This window comes from Mesoplodon bidens, assembly GCF_964165515.1.
Source record: "Mesoplodon bidens genome assembly, chromosome: 8".
Taxonomy (NCBI): Eukaryota; Metazoa; Chordata; class Mammalia; order Artiodactyla; family Ziphiidae; genus Mesoplodon; species Mesoplodon bidens.
This window is the reverse complement of record NC_138165.1, coordinates 11596376-11617155: the sequence shown is the minus strand read 5'-3', so window position 1 is coordinate 11617155 and position 20780 is coordinate 11596376. Positions and strand designations below refer to the sequence as shown.

Genomic DNA, 20780 nt, shown 5'->3' with positions numbered 1-20780 from the left:
TCTGTGGTCCATGTTCTTTCCTCCCTAAGAGTGAAAAGGAATTATTAGATTTTAAGTTTTATATCTGGAAGAACTGGGAGAATATTTCTGTTGACATTTAGGAATCCAGGTTCTTCCACTCAACCGTCTTGTCAGTCTTTTCGTGTTAAATAGTGACTTTCATGTAATGAGAAGAACATTGGAGGGAACTGGAAATGGAAATGCTTTTTTAAAAATTGCCAGTTATCTTTATAGCTAACATTCCCTGTGAATTAGCCGTTACATCCTTGTGCTAAAAGTTCCTCACACTACAAGTAGGAAGAAAACTATAGAGCTAAGCTGAGAATGGAGGTATCATGAAAGTTGGCATTGGGATTCATTTGTAGACCTCCGTTTTCACTTAAAATTTGAAAATTCTATGCTTGTTATGTAAAAATCTCTATGTGTGCTTTACTTTGTTTTTATAATATGTTAGGGTGGAAGCTGGTCATTCATATTGAGATAAAATTCTTTCAACTTTAAATTAGTGGTTCTCAATACCAAGACATTTTGGAAAATGGGTTGTACTAAATTATTAAGGTTCTATCCACCCTAAAGTTCTAGGGTCTTATATTCATTTTGTTGTATGGTTTAAAATTGTTGAAACATTGAAAGTTACAACTCTACTGCTGTTTCTCCCTTAGGTAGCCTATAGAGTCACGCACCATATTTAGCGTAATAGCTTTGGTACATATTTGTTCTTTTCTGGAATGATTTTTGTCCTAGCTTTTTATTCCAGTTCATTTTTGCAATGTATATATATATATATTTTAAAGATTCTGTTCTCATTTAGTGGTTCAATATCCGTAATTTATTGGGATCTTCAAGTAGTTTTTTGCTTCATAAGTTTTTTCAAAGCAAAAAGAAAAGTGAACCGTTGTATTAAATAAAACAGTACTCTGTCAAATCAACTACATGCTTTCAATAAATAAACATGAATTTGCAGAATTAAAAGTAATATCCAACATGAGGGATGCTACTGCTTTTAACTGGTTTTACTACTTAAAAATATTCTTTCCATAAATAAATTTCTTCCTTTTAGAAAGGTATACTGAATAATATAACATATACCCCTATTTATCAGAATCATTACCTGGTAATGATTCATTTCTTTCTGTTTTTTAAGAATGAAAGAACATTATAAATGGCTCTCCTCAAATCCACTTTCCCCTCTGCCCAGAGGCAGTTAGGACCACAATAAAGTAACCATTTCTTGTATAAAATTCTTTTTTTTTTTTCTGTTCATTTCTATCAATCCGAACTTTCCCTCTCTCCTAACTTTATTACATTTCCATTGCTGTTCTTCTAATCACTTAGATAACTTCAGAAGTGCTTTTGTATTCTCTCCTTTACTGTATTCCTTTCTCAAAGCAATTTCCAACTTTGCTGACCAAAACCAGCATTGTAGATCTTTTCTCATTGCTACCACAGTCCAGGGAGATTTTCTGTATATTTAACTTGCTTCCCTGGGCCACAAGAAAAAATTTGGTTTAGTTTTTCAAAGTATTATACTACCCTTATGAATTTCATAAACTTAGGATAGCTTTGTCTTTTTCATTTTATGGTCTCTTTTTAAAGACCACTTAGAAAATGACATTTTCTTATTTAAGTAAAGGAAAGCATAAAGAAGTGACATAGATTCATGATTTCACTACCAGGATAACCCAATGACATGTTTTAAATTAAAGTAACATACATGCCTCTCTATGCATGAATTATCTCTGGAATACATAAGTGATTGCCTCTTGGGTTAGCAGTGGGGTGGCTAGGAGATAGGCCTGGTAGGGAAACTTTAGTACTTTTTATGTGGTAGGGAAACTTACTTTAGTACTATTGCTTGTTTTATTTGTTAAAATTTTTATCATGGGCTAATGTTACGTATTCAAAAATTCTTTTAAAAAATAATTTAGTGCATGGTTAGACCATTTAAGACAAGTGTTCATTTGAAAAACAAAATTCTCCCATCCTGCTATCTGTAGATAATCAGAATTTACTATTTCTTGTGTAGACTTCCAGAAGACAAAGTGTATGTATATGCTAGCATTATATAATAGAGTTATTCTTGTGTAGTTTTATTTTTTCTCTACATATATATGTAAATTTTTGTTTACAATTGACAAAAAATATTTGATAAGAAAGTATCAAGGTATTCACAAAATGTATTTTTCCTGTTTAGGACTAGATTGGAAAGTATTCTTGAGATATTTCAAAGTAATAAAGTACAGTGTAATTAATATTAAAAATAGACACACGTGTACATAGGCAGGAAAACACATACACTCACACCATTTATTAAGGAACAGCAAGTTGGGAGGTATTAGGACTGTACTAATTTTGCCTGGGAATCATACTATGAAAATCAGATGTGTTCCCAAAGGACTGATGAAAATGGAAGATTTGAAAAGGGCCTTTGAGGAAAAAAAGGATTAGGATAAAATAAAACAAAAGCAACAATGAAAAGAAGGATGGAGCATTTATATTTTGTAAGAGCTAGGATTTATATTTTTTGTTCCTAAATATAATTATCAAGGCTTTATAAAAGTGATTCTTTCTACTTCATACATAACAGAGTATATTGCAGGGGTTGAGGATTATGAAAGTGAATTGTGGGTACTTAGATGAGTCTGGGAAGGGAAATAGGGTAGTCTTCCAACCAGTGAAATTCATTGAGATGTTCTAAAAAGTAGAGCCTTGATTTTTGTACTATTAAACCATGCTTGACGTTAGACTGTTAATAGGCACATGTACATTTAAGATTGTTATGTCTTCTTGATGAATTTATCCTTTTATTATAAAATTTCTCTTTATCTCTGGTGTTAACTCTTTTTCTTAAAGAAGTTTCATCTGATATCAATACAGCCACTTCAAACGTAGCTTACTATTTGCCTTCCATCCATCTTCATTCTCCATCTCTAAAGTGCATATCATGCAGACAATATATAGTTGGGGCTTTCTTCCTTTCTTTTTCTTCCTTTCTCTTTCTTCTCTCTCTCTCTCTCTCTTCCTTCCTTCCCTCCCTTTTAATTGGAGACTGTAGCGTATTACATTTAATGTAAAAATTGGTATAGTTGAATTTTGATATACCATTTTATTTATTTTTTTACTTAGAGTTAATAATTTAAAACTTTATGCAGAGTAGAAACCATGCATCCCTGTAGAACTGTTAACTCTCTTGACACTCCCTCTACCCTACTGTCCTTGTATGCTGTAGTTATCATAGGTATTACATCTGCATATGTTATAACCCCACAAGATAATTTGATTTTTGCTTTAAATAGTCAAAAGTATGTTAAAAAATTAAGCAGAAAAAAGTCTCATTTACTTAGCTGTTCCCCATTTCTGATGTTCTTCATTAATACCATAGTTTCCCTCTGGTATCATTTCCCCTCAGCCTGAAGAACTTTATTTAGCTCAGGTTTGATGGCAGTGAGTTTTCTTTTCTTTTTTTCCTTTTTTTTTTAATAGATCTCTATTGGAGTATAATTGCTTCACAATACCCTGTTAGTTTCTGTTGCACAACAAAGCGAATCAGCCATATGCATACACATGTCCCCTATCTCCTCCCTCATGAGTCTCCCTCCCATCCTTCCTATCTCACCCCTCTAGGTCATCGCAAAGCGCCAAGCCGATCTCTGTGTGCTGTGCTGCTGCTTTCCCGCCAGCCAACTGTTATACATTTTGTAGTGTATATACGTCGATGCTACTCACACTTCGCCCTCCCACCCCATGTCATCGAGTCCATTCTCTATGTCTACCTCTTTATTCCTGCCCTGCAGCTAGGTTCATCACTACCATTTATTTATTTTTAGATTCCATGTATATAATCCTTTGTATTTCTGCAGTGTCAGTTGTGATTTCTCCTCTTTTCATTTCTAATTTTATTGATTTGCATCCTCTCCCTTTTTTTCTTGATGAGTCTGGTTGAGGGTTTAGCAATTTTGTTTATATTCTCAAAGAACCAGCTTTTAGTTTTATTGATCTTTGCTTTCTTCATTTCTATTTCATTTGTTTCTGCTCTGATCTTTATGATTTCTTTCCTTCTACTGACTTTGGGTTTTCTTTGTTCTTCTTTCTCTAGTTGTTTTAAGTGTATGGTTAGATTGTTTATTTGAGATTTTTCTTATTTCTTGAGGTGGGATTGAATTGCTATAACTTCCCTCTTAGAACTGCTTTTGCTGCATCCCATATGTTTTGGGTCGTCGTGTTTTCATTGTTACTTGTTTCTGTGTAGTTTTTTATTTCTTCTTTGAGTTTTTCAGTGATCTCTTGGTTATTTAGTAGTGCACTGTTTAGCCTCCATGTATTTGTGTTTTTTACAGTTTTTTTCCTGTAATTGATTTCGTCTCATAGCATTGTGGCCAGAAAAGATGCTTGATAGGATTTCAGTTTTCTTAAATTTCCCGAGGCTTGATTTGTGACCCAAGATGTGATCTATCTTGGAGAATGAATTTTCTTTTATTTCAAAAATGTCTTTATTGCACTTTCATTTTTGAAGGATATTTTTGCTCTTAAAAGATTTCTGGGCTGACTATATTTGCACCTCCTTCAGACTTAAAAAATGTTATTCCACTGTCTTTTGGCCTCCATAGTTTCTCATAAGAAGGTGCTAGTAATTTGAATTTTTGTTTCCTGTTAATGAGCCATTTTTCTCCGGCTGCTTTCAAGATTTTTCTTTATCTTTGATTTTCAGTAGTTTGATTATGATGTGCCTAGGTATGGTTTTCTTTGGATTTATTCTGCATCTCTCTCTCTCTCTCCCTTCCTTCTGGAACCTATGTCACCTTTCAGATATTGTTCCCCAAGTCTCTGAGGATCTATTCTTTTCACTTTGTGTCTCTCTTTTTAATTTTTTCCCCTCTCTTGTAAGACTGAATGATTTTTACTGATCTGCCTTCACGTTCACTGATTATTTCCTCTGTTCTGCTGTTTAGCTCATCCAGAGAATTTTTTATACCTGACATTGCATTTTTCAGTTCTGTAATTTCCATTTGTTCTTTTTAATAGTTTTAGAGTTTCTGTGATGTTTACTACTAGTCATTACTATTTCATTGTGACAGTCACAGCAGCTTTCAAGTCTTTATCTGATAATTCGAACATTGTGTCATTTCATCTTCTGTTGAGTGTCTTTTCCTTAGAGAATGGGTTACATTTTCCTGATTCTTCATAGATGGAATAATTTTGGTTTGTATGAATATATCAAGCCTTGCTTATCTGTTACACTGTGCTTCCAGTTTTGGGCCATTCTGAATAATGCTTTTGTGAACAAATGTTTACACTTCTTTGTGGGGACATATTTTCTTTGGTATATACCTAGGAGTAGAATTGCTGGGTCATATGGTAAGTGAATGTTTAAGTGTTTTCCAAAGTGGCTGTTTTATTTACAAATGATTTTGAGTATTTTCTGTCATTCCAACTAGGAATGTAAGAAATTTACCTCAGTGTACTTTTAATTTGCCTTTTTTTTTCTTTTTTTACCCCACAGAGTTGAGCATCTTTTCATTTATAGCCATTTATATTTCTTTCTTTGAATGGTTATTGTCTTTTACCTTTCACTCTTCCTTTCTTCTCTCCTTATTTACCTCCCTTGTTGACATCACCTTCTAGATATCCTTTATATATTAAGGTGATTAACTCTTTGTCTCTGAGTGCAGATAATTTTTCTCTTCTGGTCATTTTTCTTTTGGCTACTTTTGGTATGTTTTTGTGAAGAAGTTTTAAACTTTCACATAATTGGAGTATCAGTCTTTTTTTAATGTCTGGATTTTGAATTATAGTTACTAAGACTCCCCTATTCCAGGGTTATAAAGAAGTTATCCTGCATTACCTTTTAAAGTTTATGGTTTATTTCCCTGCCCTGTTTTAATATTTCATCCATTTAGATTTATTTTGTTTTAACATGTACGATATGTACAGAATTTAATTATTTTCCCCAGTAGCTGTCAAGTTTACATAGCTTTTTAAGAAAATTGTTGTAAAATATACACAACATAAAATTGACAGTTTTAGCCATTTTTAAGTGTACAGTTTAGTGGCATTAAGTACATTCACAACTATCACCACCATTCTTCTTCAGAACTTTTTCATCTTCCCAAACTGAAACTCTGTACCCATAAAACAGTAACAACCATACCTCACCTCCATCCCTGGCAGCCATCATCCTGCTTCTGTCTCTGTGAATTTGACTATTTTAGGTACCTCATTTAAGTGGAATCATATCGTATTTGACCATTTGTGATTGGCTTATTTCACTTAGGATGATGTCCTCAAGGTTCATTCATATTGTATGTAGCATGTGTCAGAATTTCCTTCCTTTTGAAGGCTAACTAATATTCCGTTGTATGTATATACCACATTTGTTTATCCATTCATCTGTCAGTGGACCCTTGCGTTGCTTCCACCTTTTGTCTATTATGCATAATGTTGCTGTGAACATTGGTGTACAAAAATCTATTGACGCCCCTGCTTTCTTTTTTCTTTTTTTTTTGGTATATACCCAGAAACGGCATTGCTGGATTTTGTGGTAATTCTGTGATTAATTTTTTGAGGAATTGCCGTATTGTTTTTTGTAGCAGCTGCACCATTTTACATTCCTGTCAGCAGTGTGCAAGGGTTCCAGTTTCTCCATATCCTCACTGATATTTTTGTTTGTTTGTTTTTGTTTTTGATGTTTTGGTAATAGCCATCCTAATGGATGTGAAGTGGTATCTCATTTTGGTTTTGATTTGAATTTTCTTAATTATTAATAATGTTGAGCATCTTTTCATGTGCTTGTTGGCCTTTTGTATATCTCCTTTGTAGAAATGTGTGTTCAGGTCCTTTGCCTGTTTTAAAAACTGGGTTGTTTATTTTGTTGTTGGGTTGTAGGAGTTCTTTATATATTCTGGATATTAACTCCTTATCAGATATATGATTTGTAACTGTTTTCTTCCATTTTGTGGGTTGCCTTTGCACACTATTGATAGTGTCCTTTGGTACCCCAAAGTTATTAATTTTGATGATGTTCAAGTTATTTTTTATGGTTGTTGTTGCCTCCTTGTGTCATGTCCAAGAAATCCTTGCCAAATTTAATGTCATAAAGCTTTGTCCCCTATATTTTCCTCAAAGAGTTTTATAGTTTTAGATCTTATATGTAGGTCTTGATCCATTTTGAGTTAAATTTTGTATGTGGTATAAGATAAAAGGCCATGTTCATTAATTAATGGATTTCCAGTTATCCCAGCACCCTTTCTCGAAAAGACTATCCTTTCCCTGTTTGAATGGTTATGGCACCCTTGTCAAAAATTATTTGACCATATATGGGAGGATTTATTTCTGGGTTCTGTCCTATTCCATTAGTCTGTGTGTCTCTATGCCAGTGCCACACAGCTTTCGTTACTGTAACTTTGTACTAAGTTTTTAAATCAGGAAGTGTGAGACCTCCAACTTTGTTCGAGATTGTTTTGGCTATTCATAGTCCCTTGAGATTCCATATGAATTTTAGGATAGATTTTCTCTTTCTCCCAAAAAACATTGTTGGGATTTTGATAGTAATTGCATGGATCTGTAGTCAGTTTGAGTAAGTAACTTCCAAATGTGAACGTTTGTCCCATGTCTGACTCCTATACTAAGTAATCCAGTTATCCAAATGGCAGATTTAAGAAAAATCCAAGCTGTTTAATTCCATGTTTAAAGCTTAAGGGGAGGAAAAGTTATCAAAGTATCTACTAGCTGTCTGAAGGAAGAGTTTTTCTGAAGATGCTACTGAACAATGAGGCCAAACAAACCGAAACATCGGAGTTTGGAGCAGAGAAAGGTTTATTGCAGGGCCGTGTGAGGAGATGAGCAGCTTGTGTTTTACATGTTTTACCCCTACCCTTTCCTTTTATACAAATATCACATAGTCGAACCATTGTTCTGTACCTTGCTTTTGTTCAGTTAACAATACGTTTTGGAGATTGTTCCATATCTGTACATAAGGAGCTTCTTCAATCTCTTTTTTAATAACTTCATAATATTCTACAGTATAAACGAAGCATATTTAACTAGTTTGATGGCTGTTTATTTCCAGTCTTTTGCTATTATAAGCAAGAGTGTCGCAAAAGGCCCTGTTACATGTTATTTTGTACATGTATGAATATCCCTGTAGGATCAATTTCTAGAAGTGCAGTTCCTGGTTAAAAGCTATGGGTATTTATAATTTTGATATAATGTTGAAAGCAGAGATGTTTAAATGAACTGAAATGATGGAATTTTGTATATTATTTACCCAGAGTGGAATCTCACTTTATAACAAATGGAAATCTAAGAATTAAATTCATAATTGCTGAGATATTTGTGAAATCCTTATGAAATTCTTTTTGTTTTTCAGGTATACAAAACTAGGATATGCTGGAAATACGGAACCACAGTTTATCATCCCTTCCTGTAAGTATTTCTTTTAAGTCACAAAAAAGCTGATTTAATATCTTTTAATAAAGTAAAATAAATAATCATTTTTGACACTCTGTAAGATTTAGTCCTTTAAAAACATGGTTTGCCAAGTTCTAAGCATGGCCTCATTTCTGTACCTCTGACCATTCATTTCAGATCTCTGTTTAGCTCTTCATTTACCAGATCTGCCAGATACCTTTTTAAAGACAAAAATGAATGAGCTGATAATTAAACAGTTTTCGGCTTTGAGGGTATTGCTGTTAATAATGTGTGTGTGTGTTACTATTAAGTAATGCATATTCTCCATCACACGCCTACAAAGGTTGTCCTTTGGTTTGTGGATGTGATTGTTTGCAGGGCTCGTGCTTGTTGACATCCCTGACAAGAGCTCATGTTTCAAAATAGGATGGCATCTCATCTTTAGAGATGCCGACTTCAGCTGTTTTCTGACGTCTTATAGCCATACTTATATTGTTTTTGTTTTATCTTATTTCTGTTAACTTCACTTTAGCTGACTGTCCACTTTAGCCTGGGCTATGTATGTGTTCCTAGATGAACCTGTTTTAGGCTTCTGACTTTTAGACAATTCACCTTTTGAACATAACGTAGTAACATTTCTGAACCACGTGACCTATGCCAAGTTAGGACTTTAGCATATCAGATGATAAACCTTTTGAGCCATTCCTTGGTGGTGCTAACTCCTAGACAGTTCTAGTATCACTAGTATTAGACTATTTGAATGTTTTTGTGTATTCTTATTAATTTATGAAAATAAGAAAGAAATGGAAAAATAAGCATGCAGAGAATAGTGAAAGCAGCTTAGGATTCAAAATCTGTGAAGTTGAGAATGAGATAGAAATTACTTTGCTTGCCCAAAACTGCAAATCTTTAGTCTCAATTGGGTACTCATCAGACTTGAACAGGTTGATTGTTTTGTTGTTTATATATAGTAAGAACAAAATTAAAAATGTGTGAAGCGTGTGTCAAAATTATCTTTAAAGGGGGTGCTAAGCTAGTACATATTTTTTTTCACTCTCTAGAAACAAACCTATTTGACTTTTGCACTTCTGATATACTTTTGGTATACTTCTCTAGGGATTATTATCTAATAATCTAACTCTTACTATCTGAGAACTTAGGCTGTTACCTAAGTCTGATTCTTTAATGCCTGGAATAGATTTTAGGGGACACTGATGCTCATTCATAGGAAGATAGTGGTCTTAATTTGTAGTACTGTTGTCTTTTTCTTTATGTTTTATTCATGCATATTTGTTATCTACACTGAGGGACAGATTTGCTTTTTTGTTTTGTTTTTTTACTTTTGTCCTGCATTTATATATAAACATATTGACAGTTTGTTGTTTAAGACTTTGACAACAAATATTGCCTCTATTGCTGACTAAAATAGAAGTACTTTTGTGGACTAGTACTTGACATTAGTTATATTTGAGTTTAGTATTATACCATTGTGTATTGGTTGTATTAGTTTCCCAAGGCTGCCGAGACAAAGTACCAAAAACCAGGTGACTTAAAACAACAGAAACTTACAGTCCTGGAGAAAGTCTGAAATCAAGGTGTCAGCAGGGCCAAGATCTTGCTGACAGCTTTAGGGGAGAAATCTTCCTTGCCTCTTAAAGCTTCTGGTGTTTGCGGACAGCCCTTGATGTTCCTTGGCTTGTATATGCATCACTCCAGTCACATGGCTGCCCTGTGTGTCTTCACATTGTTTTTCTTCCGTGCGTGGATATGTCCAAATTTCCTATTTTTATAAAAACACCAGTCATTGGATTATAGCCCATCCTGCTAACCTCACTTTAACTTGAAAGACCCTATTTCCAAGTAAGGTCACATTCTGAGGTACTAGAAGTTAGGACGTAAACATATCTTTCTGGGGGTACACAATTCAACCCATAAAATGCTGATTTTGTAATCTCTTAATTTATAATCTTTTATAAAGCATTATGTTGTGATTAAACGTTTATTTCAGGAGATTACTGATATGTTAACTCTCATCCTTGTAAAATTTGATTTTGCTTATGTTCTTAAGTGGCTGTGTTCAGTCTTTGTTGGAAGCCCATATAATTTTGAACTTTTGAACCTTGGGTTCTCATCACCATTGTATCCTTTCTCTATTTCACCTTTCTGCCAAAATTTTCAGTTTTAGTTTTCATTGTCTTATGAGAAGTTGTGGCATGTTAAAAATCCATTTGTGTATGAAAGAAGGTTTTTGATTTTGGGTTTTTTTTTTCACCCAGCCAGTTTTAATGCTGCAGGTGCAGTTTTATAATGAGCCAGTATAATCACTGCCACTGCTGAGCACAGATATTTGATCTGGAAAACCTGTGGCTATGGTTCAAAGTTATTTTCATAATCTTTGTTTTTTAGGAAGTTTATAGTGAGCCATCTGATGTCTGTGTACACTGTAAATAAATTGCTAGAGAAGCTTTCTAACATTTAGAAGTAGATTGGATTTAGAACTTCCTTCAGTATTTTCTACCCACCTTATTAAGGGTATAAATTGTTATTAAATGAAAGTGTAACAGTTGGGTGCCACATCAGCTTATGTGCATGCAAATTTTTTTTTTTTTTTGGTGGTACGCGGGCCTCTCACTGCTGTGGCCTCTCCCGTTGCGGAGCACAGGCTCCGGACGCGCAGGCTCAGCGGCCATGGCTCACGGGCCCAGCCGCTCTGCAGCATGTGGGATCCTCCCTGACCGGGGCACGAACCCGTGTCCCCTGCATTGGCAGGTGGACTCTCAACCACTGCGCTACCAGGGAAGCCCCCCCTTTTTTTTTTTTAAATTTTTGGCCGTGCCGTGCATAATGCAGGATCTTAGCTCCCTGATCAGGGATGGAACCCAGATACCCTTCAGTGGAAGCACAGACTCTTAACCACTGGACCGCCAGTGAAGTCCCCAGGCAGATATTTTGAATGAAGAACTGTTTTTTTAACTTCAAGGATTCAGAAATTTATAACTTAATTAAGAAATTTACAAGTTTTAGGTCTAGAACTGTATGCTGGATTTCTGAAATTATATAAGGAGATTGTTGTGGTTTTTACCTAAATGATTTGAAATTTCCTTTTGTATATGTGATTTAAGTTTAACAGGTCTTTATGCCAGCGTTATACCTAAATTACTAGTTCATAATAATGCAAATAGGATAGAAATTTGAAGAAAGCTTTAAAAAAAATATCCCCATGCAATTTTCCTACTTTTATAACTGTTTTTCAGTTTTTTCTTTCTGATTGTCCATCAAGCATAGGTTGACTTGGTGAAATTATAATTTTACTCAGATCAAAATAGATCTCACATAGTTTTTAAAAATATAACTGAAACATTCCCACAGCAGTACTTTTGTTTTTTGGGCTTTTTACACTTGAGGCCTTGTCTCTGGGTGGAAGTTGAGTTTTCATTGTATTAGATGAATTTTGTCTTTTTTTTTTTTAATGACCTTTTTGCTTTAATTTGACACTTTAAATATACTAGATCATGTTCTATTTAGTAACACTTTATTACGGAAGAAATACAAATGAAAAATTTGTCTCACTTGAAAAAATACAATTTTTGACATGTATAAATAACTTCTATTTTAAAGGTATTGCTATTAAGGAGTCAGCAAAAGTGGGTGATCAAGCTCAAAGGAGGGTGATGAAAGGTGTTGATGACCTAGATTTCTTCATTGGTGATGAAGCAATAGAAAAACCTACATATGCAACAAAGGTATATTTTTATGATTTGTATAAATATAAATAACATTCTGTTTCAAAAAATTAGTTTGTTCTATAATTGTACCACTTGGAATTTTAGTCAATTACAAGCCTAATACCCTCAACCTCTTCACAATAGAAATTTCTTCTTCTCTGTGGCTTCTCCCAGCCTTGCTTTGACTGTAGTGTTTTTTTTCCCCAAGAGGAAGATTTTAGCCCCTTCAGGTGAGCAGTATTTACTTTTTCCATCTCAGAATCATTAATGTGATTGGCTTTCTCTTGCCTCCACATCGCCACACCTAGAGATATTTCCCTCCCGTCTTTATTCACACCCACACTTTCTGCCCTTTTGAAGCCTATGTCATCTGGAAATGCTCTTTCCTCCTTTTTATCTTTTTCCCTTTCTTGTTTGTTCCCTACCATTCTTCCTCCTTCTCCTTTATTATTGAGGTATAATTTATATACAGTAAAATAGGTAAGGCTTAGTTACACAGTTTAAAAATTTTTGTGACTGTAATCATAAAAGTTCAGGACATAGAACAAGTCTAGTAACCCAGATGCTTTCCTTGTGTCTGCTCCCACAGTCACTACCCCACTTGCACCAAAAGGGAAACACTATTCAAATTGACTTTACCTAATTTGCACATTTCTTCCTTGGTCCCTCTTTTCTTCCATTTTAGTAATTTATTCATTAACAAACAACTACCAGGTATAAACAACTTTACTAGGTGCTGACATTAAATAAGAAAAATGGCTTTCCTGACTTTGTCTGTTATAATTGGTGGAAAGGAAGCCATTGAAGAAATAATTATAAGTGGCTTGTAGTTATACAAATATTCGGCTCTTGGAGCTTAGAAACAAGACAGAACTGGAGATAAATATTTAGAAGGTATTAGTTACCTTTGAAAGGGGTAAGATTCCCTAGGGCTAGGCCTAGGACAGAGCCTGATCAATGCATCATTTAGATTTGGATGGAGGAGGAAAGCCTACAAAGGAGACTGAGAAGGCGCAGTTAGAGAGACTGGGTAAGCAGGAAGGAGAGAGAAGAGTGTGGGATGCCGCGACCAAGTAAGCTAGAGCCCATAGGTTATTTGCTGTCTTTAGCTACAAGGATGTCATTTATAATCTTAATAAGAATAGTTTTAGAAGAGCAGTGAGGCTAGATTAAAGTCGATTGGATTATGAATGACGAGGAAAAAAATGACAGTAATATTCAGTGAGGTTTAGCTTTGATTGGGAAGGAGAGATGAAGAGACAAGTTGTGGGCTTAAAATGGAAGAGATGCTTAAATGCTAGTGTGAAAGAGTCATTAGAAAAAGAGATTAAAGTAACAGGAAAGACGGAGTATAATACAGGGCTCTTGCTTGACAAAGTTAAAGGGATGGAATCCAGATGATCTAATTGATATATGGAGGATCTCTTACATTATAAAAAATGAAAAAGAAAAAAGAGGTAAGGATGGAATCAGTTTTATAGATTTGGTGAAGAAAAGTTGGATTCCTGACTGTTGGCTTCTGCTTTCCTTGTGAAATACATGGTGATGTTATCTCTGCTGCCCAGGAAATCGGTGGGGGGGAGAAAGTGAAATCTGAGTGATAGGGAGGATACTTAAAATCATCACTGTGGATAACAGAGTAGGGAAACAAAGGCTTGCCAGGTAAATTTAGGTCCATTTGGGAATAGCAATTATGAATTCTTAGTTTTATCAACCAGTTCTGTGTGATTTGTGTGATCAGCATTCTGGGCCTAGGCAAATTTAGGGTAGGACTGTTGGGTTGGGTTTTGGTAGATGGAATGACAAAAGGAAGTATGAATAGTCAAAGTGATGGGGCCTAAAATCTAAACTGTGTGTGTGTTTGTGTGTGTTGTGAGGGGGATGGTTTTTGGCGAGGGAAGAATTACAACAGCCAGTGGACTGCAAGTCTAATTGTGATCGAGAGAGATACAGTGAGGTGCTGGAGTATGCTAGAAGGATAAGAAGTTGTGATCAGAGGGGTGTACTTGCATTTCAGGGATTTAGAGATGATAGTGGTGATCTAAACTGTGGCCAAAATGGAAAAAACACCTTTAAATGTGATGAAGTCGGTGAGCTGAGAGGCCAGAGTTCCTCTGCGTTGATTCTGTTCTTTTAAACACATTTTCATGTCTTCCAAATGCAACAAACACACCCAAACGACAAAAATTCTTTCAATCCTACTTTCTTTCCTCAGCATTTTAGCTATTGTTTTATTTTCCTCTTTTAAAACCAAACTTCTTATTTAGTCTCATTATTTGATAAGCTCTTTGTTAAATCCAATTATATGTAACAATTTTCATCCTGCTTGATTTGTCTTTCTTTCACAAGATTACTCTGCTGGTTCTCTTCCTAACGTGAACTATTCTTTTTATTTGTTACTTGTTTATTTTTTTCCCCTACTGTGTCACTGGTTCTTTATCCTTTGCCTACTACTCAAATGTCAGTATTTCCCAGGTACTGTCCTTGATTCTCTTTTATTTCTTTATTAGAGACTTTCTCTAGGTGGTCTCATCCACACCTTCGTCAACAACCACAGCCTACATCTCTACTTCCAATTCCTTGACCCCATTTCCAAGTACCTACTGTCACCGACCTACTACCTGGCTCTTGAGTTTAATATACTCAAAACAAAATTTATTACATATACTCTACCCTTGCTTATTCCAAGATAAGACAAAACACAACTTTTGTGTCTTAATTAATAAATCTTTTCCATCCTGACTCTAGAGCTAGAAACCTAGTGATGATATCTTTGAGTTTTTCCTCGTAGTGACAGAAATCTTGAATCTGGCCTAGCGTTATTTACACCACAACTGGGGCTCTTCGTCTTTCTTCCTTGGTTCTTTTAAGATTCATTTCAGCTTTCCCAATGCTGCTCTAATAATCTTATAAAAATCGAAGCTATTCTTGTTTATACCCTGCTTGAAAATTTCTACCGATGTTCTGTTTCTTATAGAATAAAACCCAAGTATAAGGCAAGTAATAGTTTTTGAGAACCTGGTCCCCTTCATGTAGAACTGCTGTATCTGTCTACACCCCTTTCCCTAAAGGCACACGTGTTTTTCATTGATAACTGTTGTGTTTGTATATTATTGCGGTGTTTGTATATATTTGTTTCTATTCTCTATTTACCCCACCCCCTGAAAACAAAATTAACAAGGTTGCTCCTTTAAGACCCAGCTTAGATACGACCTCCTCAGTCATAGAGGAATAGGAGCGTTCCCATTTTCCCTCTGAAGCCAAGTTGATCATCTTGTCCTAGGTACTTTATTTCCTTAAAAACTTACAGTATTATGTTTGTATCTGTTTCTTTCACTGGACAGCTCCTTATGGCAGGATGTTTATGTCCTTAGCATTTGTGCCAATGGTTATAGTAGGTGCACAATAATAAATGAGGAATAAATGAATAAACGACACTTAGAACATTAAAATATATCAGTTCCAGTAATGTTATAAAATGAATGATGTAGTACATTTTTTCCTTCCCTAAAGCAAAGTGGGGAGTAAAAGTTATTTTTTAAGTATAATGACTTAGTATCTAGAAGGCTATGGTGAAATGTGGATATTAGGAATTAATAGATAAAAGGTTTAACGATTGAGTAGATGACTGTAGGATATTTATTTCACTAATGCATTCAGCCTTAAGTACTGGGGGTGTATTTGTACTATGTGCATGGAACTGTATTTTTTTGTTTATTTTTCTTTTGTATATTTTTTGAAGTTTTATGCCTACGTTTTTACTTTGCTTAAGGAAGTCTTCATATATTCAGAATACTAATCTTTAGTTACATCTGTTGTGAAACTATTTTATTGCAGAGATTCACAAACTTTCTCAGTGCCCTTAGTTTCTCAGTAAAATTTTTTACAGTGTCACTTAGAAAGAAATTACTAACAGTTCTGTTTGTTAAGTAGCAACTTAGTAGCCACTTGAAAAAAATAAGACATATTTTTAATTGTTAAATAATCACAATTACTAGTAGGATGCATGTGCCTGTCGGGCACTTCACAGTTTCTTACACCTGGAATCAGATTGCACATCACCGTCCTCATTTCTTATTGTACATGGGTTTTTGGGGGGAGGTGTTTAGTTTTCATCATAGCAACTCCTGGCAACCCAGCTTTTCAAAGAAGTGATATTACTTGAAGGGAATCTAGTATGATCTGATGTTGAAACTGAACTACTTTAAAAGAGTAGGTATGCAGTGCCAAACTGATTCTGAGTATCACCAAATTTCCCTGGAAAATGTAAAATATTTGCGGTGTCTTTGAGAATTTGCTGTAGTACCCTGGGGCTCCGTTTTGGAACCGTGGTTCTATAACAAATACATATGACTTGTCTTATAAAATTTTGCTTGATTGATTTATGGTTATTCTTGCTCTATACTTATCAACGGTGTTTTATATATTAGGCGCACAACAAATGCTTGTGAAAGAGCTAATAAAGATTAAGCAAATTGTCATAACCTGTCATTTTCACAGGCTAAATTTTAATAGGTTACGTTTCCATTATTACAAAACTTTTAGCAGTCTAGAAAGACCGGTACAATGACCTTCCATCTAGATTGAACAGTTTTTAACATTTTGACATATGTGCATTGTGTTTTTTAATTGAGACATCTGAAAATATGTTGTAGAAATAATTTCTTTTATCTCTAAATAGTTAAGTGTGCATCTTCCAATGATCTGCGTGTCATTAGCACACCTAAGAAATGCTTTCCTCATCTAATACTCACTAATGATCTGTTTTATTTTTGATTTTTACTGATATTAGTAAAGATTTAATTCTTGTTTTACTTTTTGTTTTAATAGTGGCCAATCCGCCATGGTATAGTTGAAGATTGGGACTTGATGGAAAGGTTTATGGAGCAAGTGATCTTTAAATATTTAAGGGCAGAACCTGAAGACCATTATTTTCTTTTGGTAAGTACAAATTTTAATTTCTGTGAGGAATTTTTTTTTTTTTTTCGGTACACAGGCCTCTCACTGCTGTGGCCTCTCCCATTGTGGAGCACAGGCTCCGGACGCGTAGGCTCAGTGGCTATGGCGCATGGGCTCAGCCGCTCTGCGGCATGTGGGATCCTCCCGGACTGGGGCACGAACCCGTGTCCCTTGCATCGGCAGGTGGACTCTCAACCACTGCGCCACCAGGGAAGCCCTGTGAGGAAATTTTTGAAGAAATTTAATGAGAATGTTTTCATCACATCTGTACTCATAGGACATATGTTCTTGTTTATTAAATTGTCATGTATCTAATGACTTTGTTATAAAGCTGTATCATCTTTAGTATCTTCAACAGTAAGTTTCAGGGGAAAAAGTTGGAAACATGGCACTTTCTTTTTTAAAAAAATAACTGGTCTGATTATTATTTCATTTGTAATTCTTGGTAAGAAACTACAATATAATTTAATTTTTAAACGTTTTTCTTTCTTTTTTTTTTTTTTACCAAAGTAATGCATGTTCATAATGTTAAAAAATCAAGTGCTATAATATCAAATTTAAATTAAAATTTTCCTTCCTCACCTCTCCCTACCCTTGAACACTTGATTTCCCCCGTGCAAACACTTTAAGTTTTTAAAGAGTTTTTCTTGATAGTTATATCTTGTATTTCTTGTATTTTTGTTTGTTTATTTATGTTAATTTTTTTGCTGCGTTGGGTCTTCGTTGCGGTGCGCGGGCTTCTCATTGTCGTGGCGTCTCTTGTTGTGGAGCACGGGCTCTAGGTGCGCGGGCTTCAGTAGTTGTGGCACGTGGGCTCAGTAGTTGTGGCTTGCTGTCTCTAGAGCTCAAGCTCAGTAGTTGTGGCGCATGGGCTTAGTTGCTCCGCGGCATGGCGGATCATCCCGGACCAGGGCTCGAAGCCATGTCCCCTGCATTGGCAGGCGGATTCTTAACCACTGTGCCACCAGGGAAGCCCATATTTTTGGTTTTTTTTAATAGTAGGCAGTCTATTAACTTCCTGCTAGGTAAGATGAGTATTTCGTTCTTTTCCTTTTATCCCCTCCTTAACACAAAATCCTTACCTTGTCCCTCTTTCTGTGACATAGTTTAATTTTGGGTTAAATTAATATTTTAATATTTTTAATATTTTATATTTTATTGTGATTGTGAATATTGTTTATGGTTGGACCATAAACATAAAGTTGAAAAGAACCTTGCAGTGAATGCCCAATATACCCACAACCTAGACTCAGCAATTAATTTTACTATAATTGTTTTAGGACATCTGTCTATTGGGTTATCCTTCAATCACTCCATCTTTTTTTTTTAATCACTTTAAAATGAGTTGCAGATGGAGTCATTTCACCCCTAAGTACTTTAACATACATTATCATCAACTAGAGTTTATTATTGTTTACATTTTTTCTTTTATATAAAACTTACATTCTATAAAAGCACACATCTTAACCCTACCATTTTATGGGTTTAACTGGGCATTGGCAGACTTTCTCTAAAGCTAGTTAGCAAATATTTTTGGCTTTGTGGACCATGTGGTCTCTTTTGCAGCTGCTTAATTAGCTCTGCTGTTGTAGTAGGAAGCAGCCATAGGCAGTACTTAAATGAGTGGCTGTGGCTGTGTTCCAGTAAAATTCTGTTTACAGAAAGAAGTGGTGGACTAGATTTGGCCTGCAGGATGCATGATGTAGTTTGCCCATCCACTGGGTTTGACAGATGCATACATCTGTGTAACCTAAACCCTTATCAAGATAACAGAGCATTACTGTTAACCTGGAAAGTTATCTCATGCCCTTTTCTAGTTAATCCCTGCCCCCATGCCCTGGAGGCAACCCTTGTTCAGATTTTTTCCAGTACATACATGTTTCGCTTATATTTGAGTTTCATGTAAATGGAATTGTACAAGATGTGCTCTTTGGTAAGACTTCACTCATCATAATCTTAAGATTCATCCATGTTGTTGCACATACAAGTAATTTGTTGCTTTTTGTTGCTGGGTTGTATTTCATTGTATGCCTCCCTGTCCATTTTCCTGTTGATAATCACCTGAGCTCTTCCAAGTTTTTGACTACTGTGAATATTTTTTGGGTACTGTGAACATTCTTAAACAAGTCTTTTTGTGGACATGTTTTTATTTTTCTTGTGTAAATATCTAGATATGGAATTGCTGTGTCACAGGATAGATGCATGATTGATTTTATAGGAAACTTTCAGAACTTTTTCCAAGGGATTGTACCTTTTTGCACACCCACCAACTATGTGTTAGTGATCTGGTTATGTATCCAGATCCAGCATTTGATGTGTCCGTTTTTTTAATTTTAGCCATTCTGGTTGGGTGGGTAAACTTTCTCATTTTGGTTTTAATTTGCATTTTTCTGATAACTGATGTTGTTGAGTACTTTTTCATGTGCTTATTAGCTATTTGTATATCTTCCTTGTGAGGTCTTCTGATTATATTTTATTGTATTTTGTATAGAATTTCTGCTTTTCTTGGAGTTTATAATTTAACTGGCTTGGTTTTTAGTTTGCTTAATTTTATATATAACTCTTACTGAATTATCTTCAAACTCTTGAACATAGTCCAAAGCCCTCCTAAGTTTAAACACATCAAGTAGTTTAGAAGTTAAAGGTTTTACATACGGAAAAAGTCTAATCCTCGTTAATTTTCTAAAAAAATTTTTATAGTGTCTTTTAAAGTTTAAAAAAATGATTTTATTTAAAATGAATTTGTTTTATCTGTCTTTCCTTTTGCAATTTATGTTCATTAAATTTAAGCAATCATTCCTTACCTCAAGGTCAAAAAGATAATTCTTCTGTATTTCTTAAGTTTAAACTTTTGCCCTTCACGTTAAAATATTTGAGATAACAAAAAGGACTGGATAGTCAAATCAGATTAATAAGAATGATGTCTTATGTAGTTTCAAGCTTTGGTAATGTAAAATGATTTAGGTATTCCTCAGGCATAAGTGAAACATGAAGTCCAGGATTTTGAGGGCTGCTCCTTAGGTCCTTTCTTGCCTCATTGGGATGTGTTCTGGCCCAGACTTAACCCGCAGGTTTCTAAGTGACGTGATGTATGCAGTCACATAACTTAAACTGAAGAAGCGTCTTAAACTGTGTAAACATTTCCGTTTTATACTCTAGCAGTTATATAAACATACATATCTGTTTGAGTTCTCTACTGTTTTTTTTTGGTCTGTGTGTCTTTATTTTTGTACCTCTGAGTTTAATGACTTAAATACAGTGTTTAAAATACATTATTTCTCACGTAAAAATTATCTATGAATTTATCAAAATAATTTGATATTGCATACTTAAAATCTTATTCAATTTAATAGACTGAGCCTCCACTGAATACTCCAGAAAACAGGGAATATACTGCTGAAATAATGTTTGAGTCCTTCAATGTTCCAGGCTTGTACATTGCTGTACAGGTAAGCAAGTTTATAAGTCAAAATAAGCTTGACTCTTAAATTTTAATCTGGTTTAATTCACTCTTAAAATATATGTATATTTTTCTTAACCTCAAAGCGTATCATAGTTCTCTACTGAACTGATAATTTAGAAATTGTATTAGAGGAATGGAGCTATTTAGTTAGTAAAAGGGAAACGTTAAAGGAAGTAAGTTAATGGTTTTTGGATAAATCAAGACCTTTTATAGAACAGAAATAAGGG

General features: G+C 34.7%; 1 protein-coding gene across 3 annotated transcripts in view; it reads left to right on the top strand.

Moving 5' to 3' along the window:
• ACTR3 (actin related protein 3) overlaps positions 1-20780 on the top strand; it is a 59085-nt gene that overhangs the window by 13081 nt on the left and 25224 nt on the right. For 2 of the 3 annotated variants that reach the window (XM_081242209.1, XM_081242210.1), the window contains exons 2-5: positions 8366-8421; positions 12025-12149; positions 16962-17072; positions 20444-20539. In XM_081242209.1, the coding sequence (XP_081098335.1) occupies positions 8366-8421; positions 12025-12149; positions 16962-17072; positions 20444-20539 (388 nt within the window). Of the gene's footprint in view, positions 1-8365; positions 8422-12024; positions 12150-15398; positions 15415-16961; positions 17073-20443; positions 20540-20780 lie in introns of those variants that run through there. The other variant, XM_081242211.1, reaches the window with a different exon arrangement.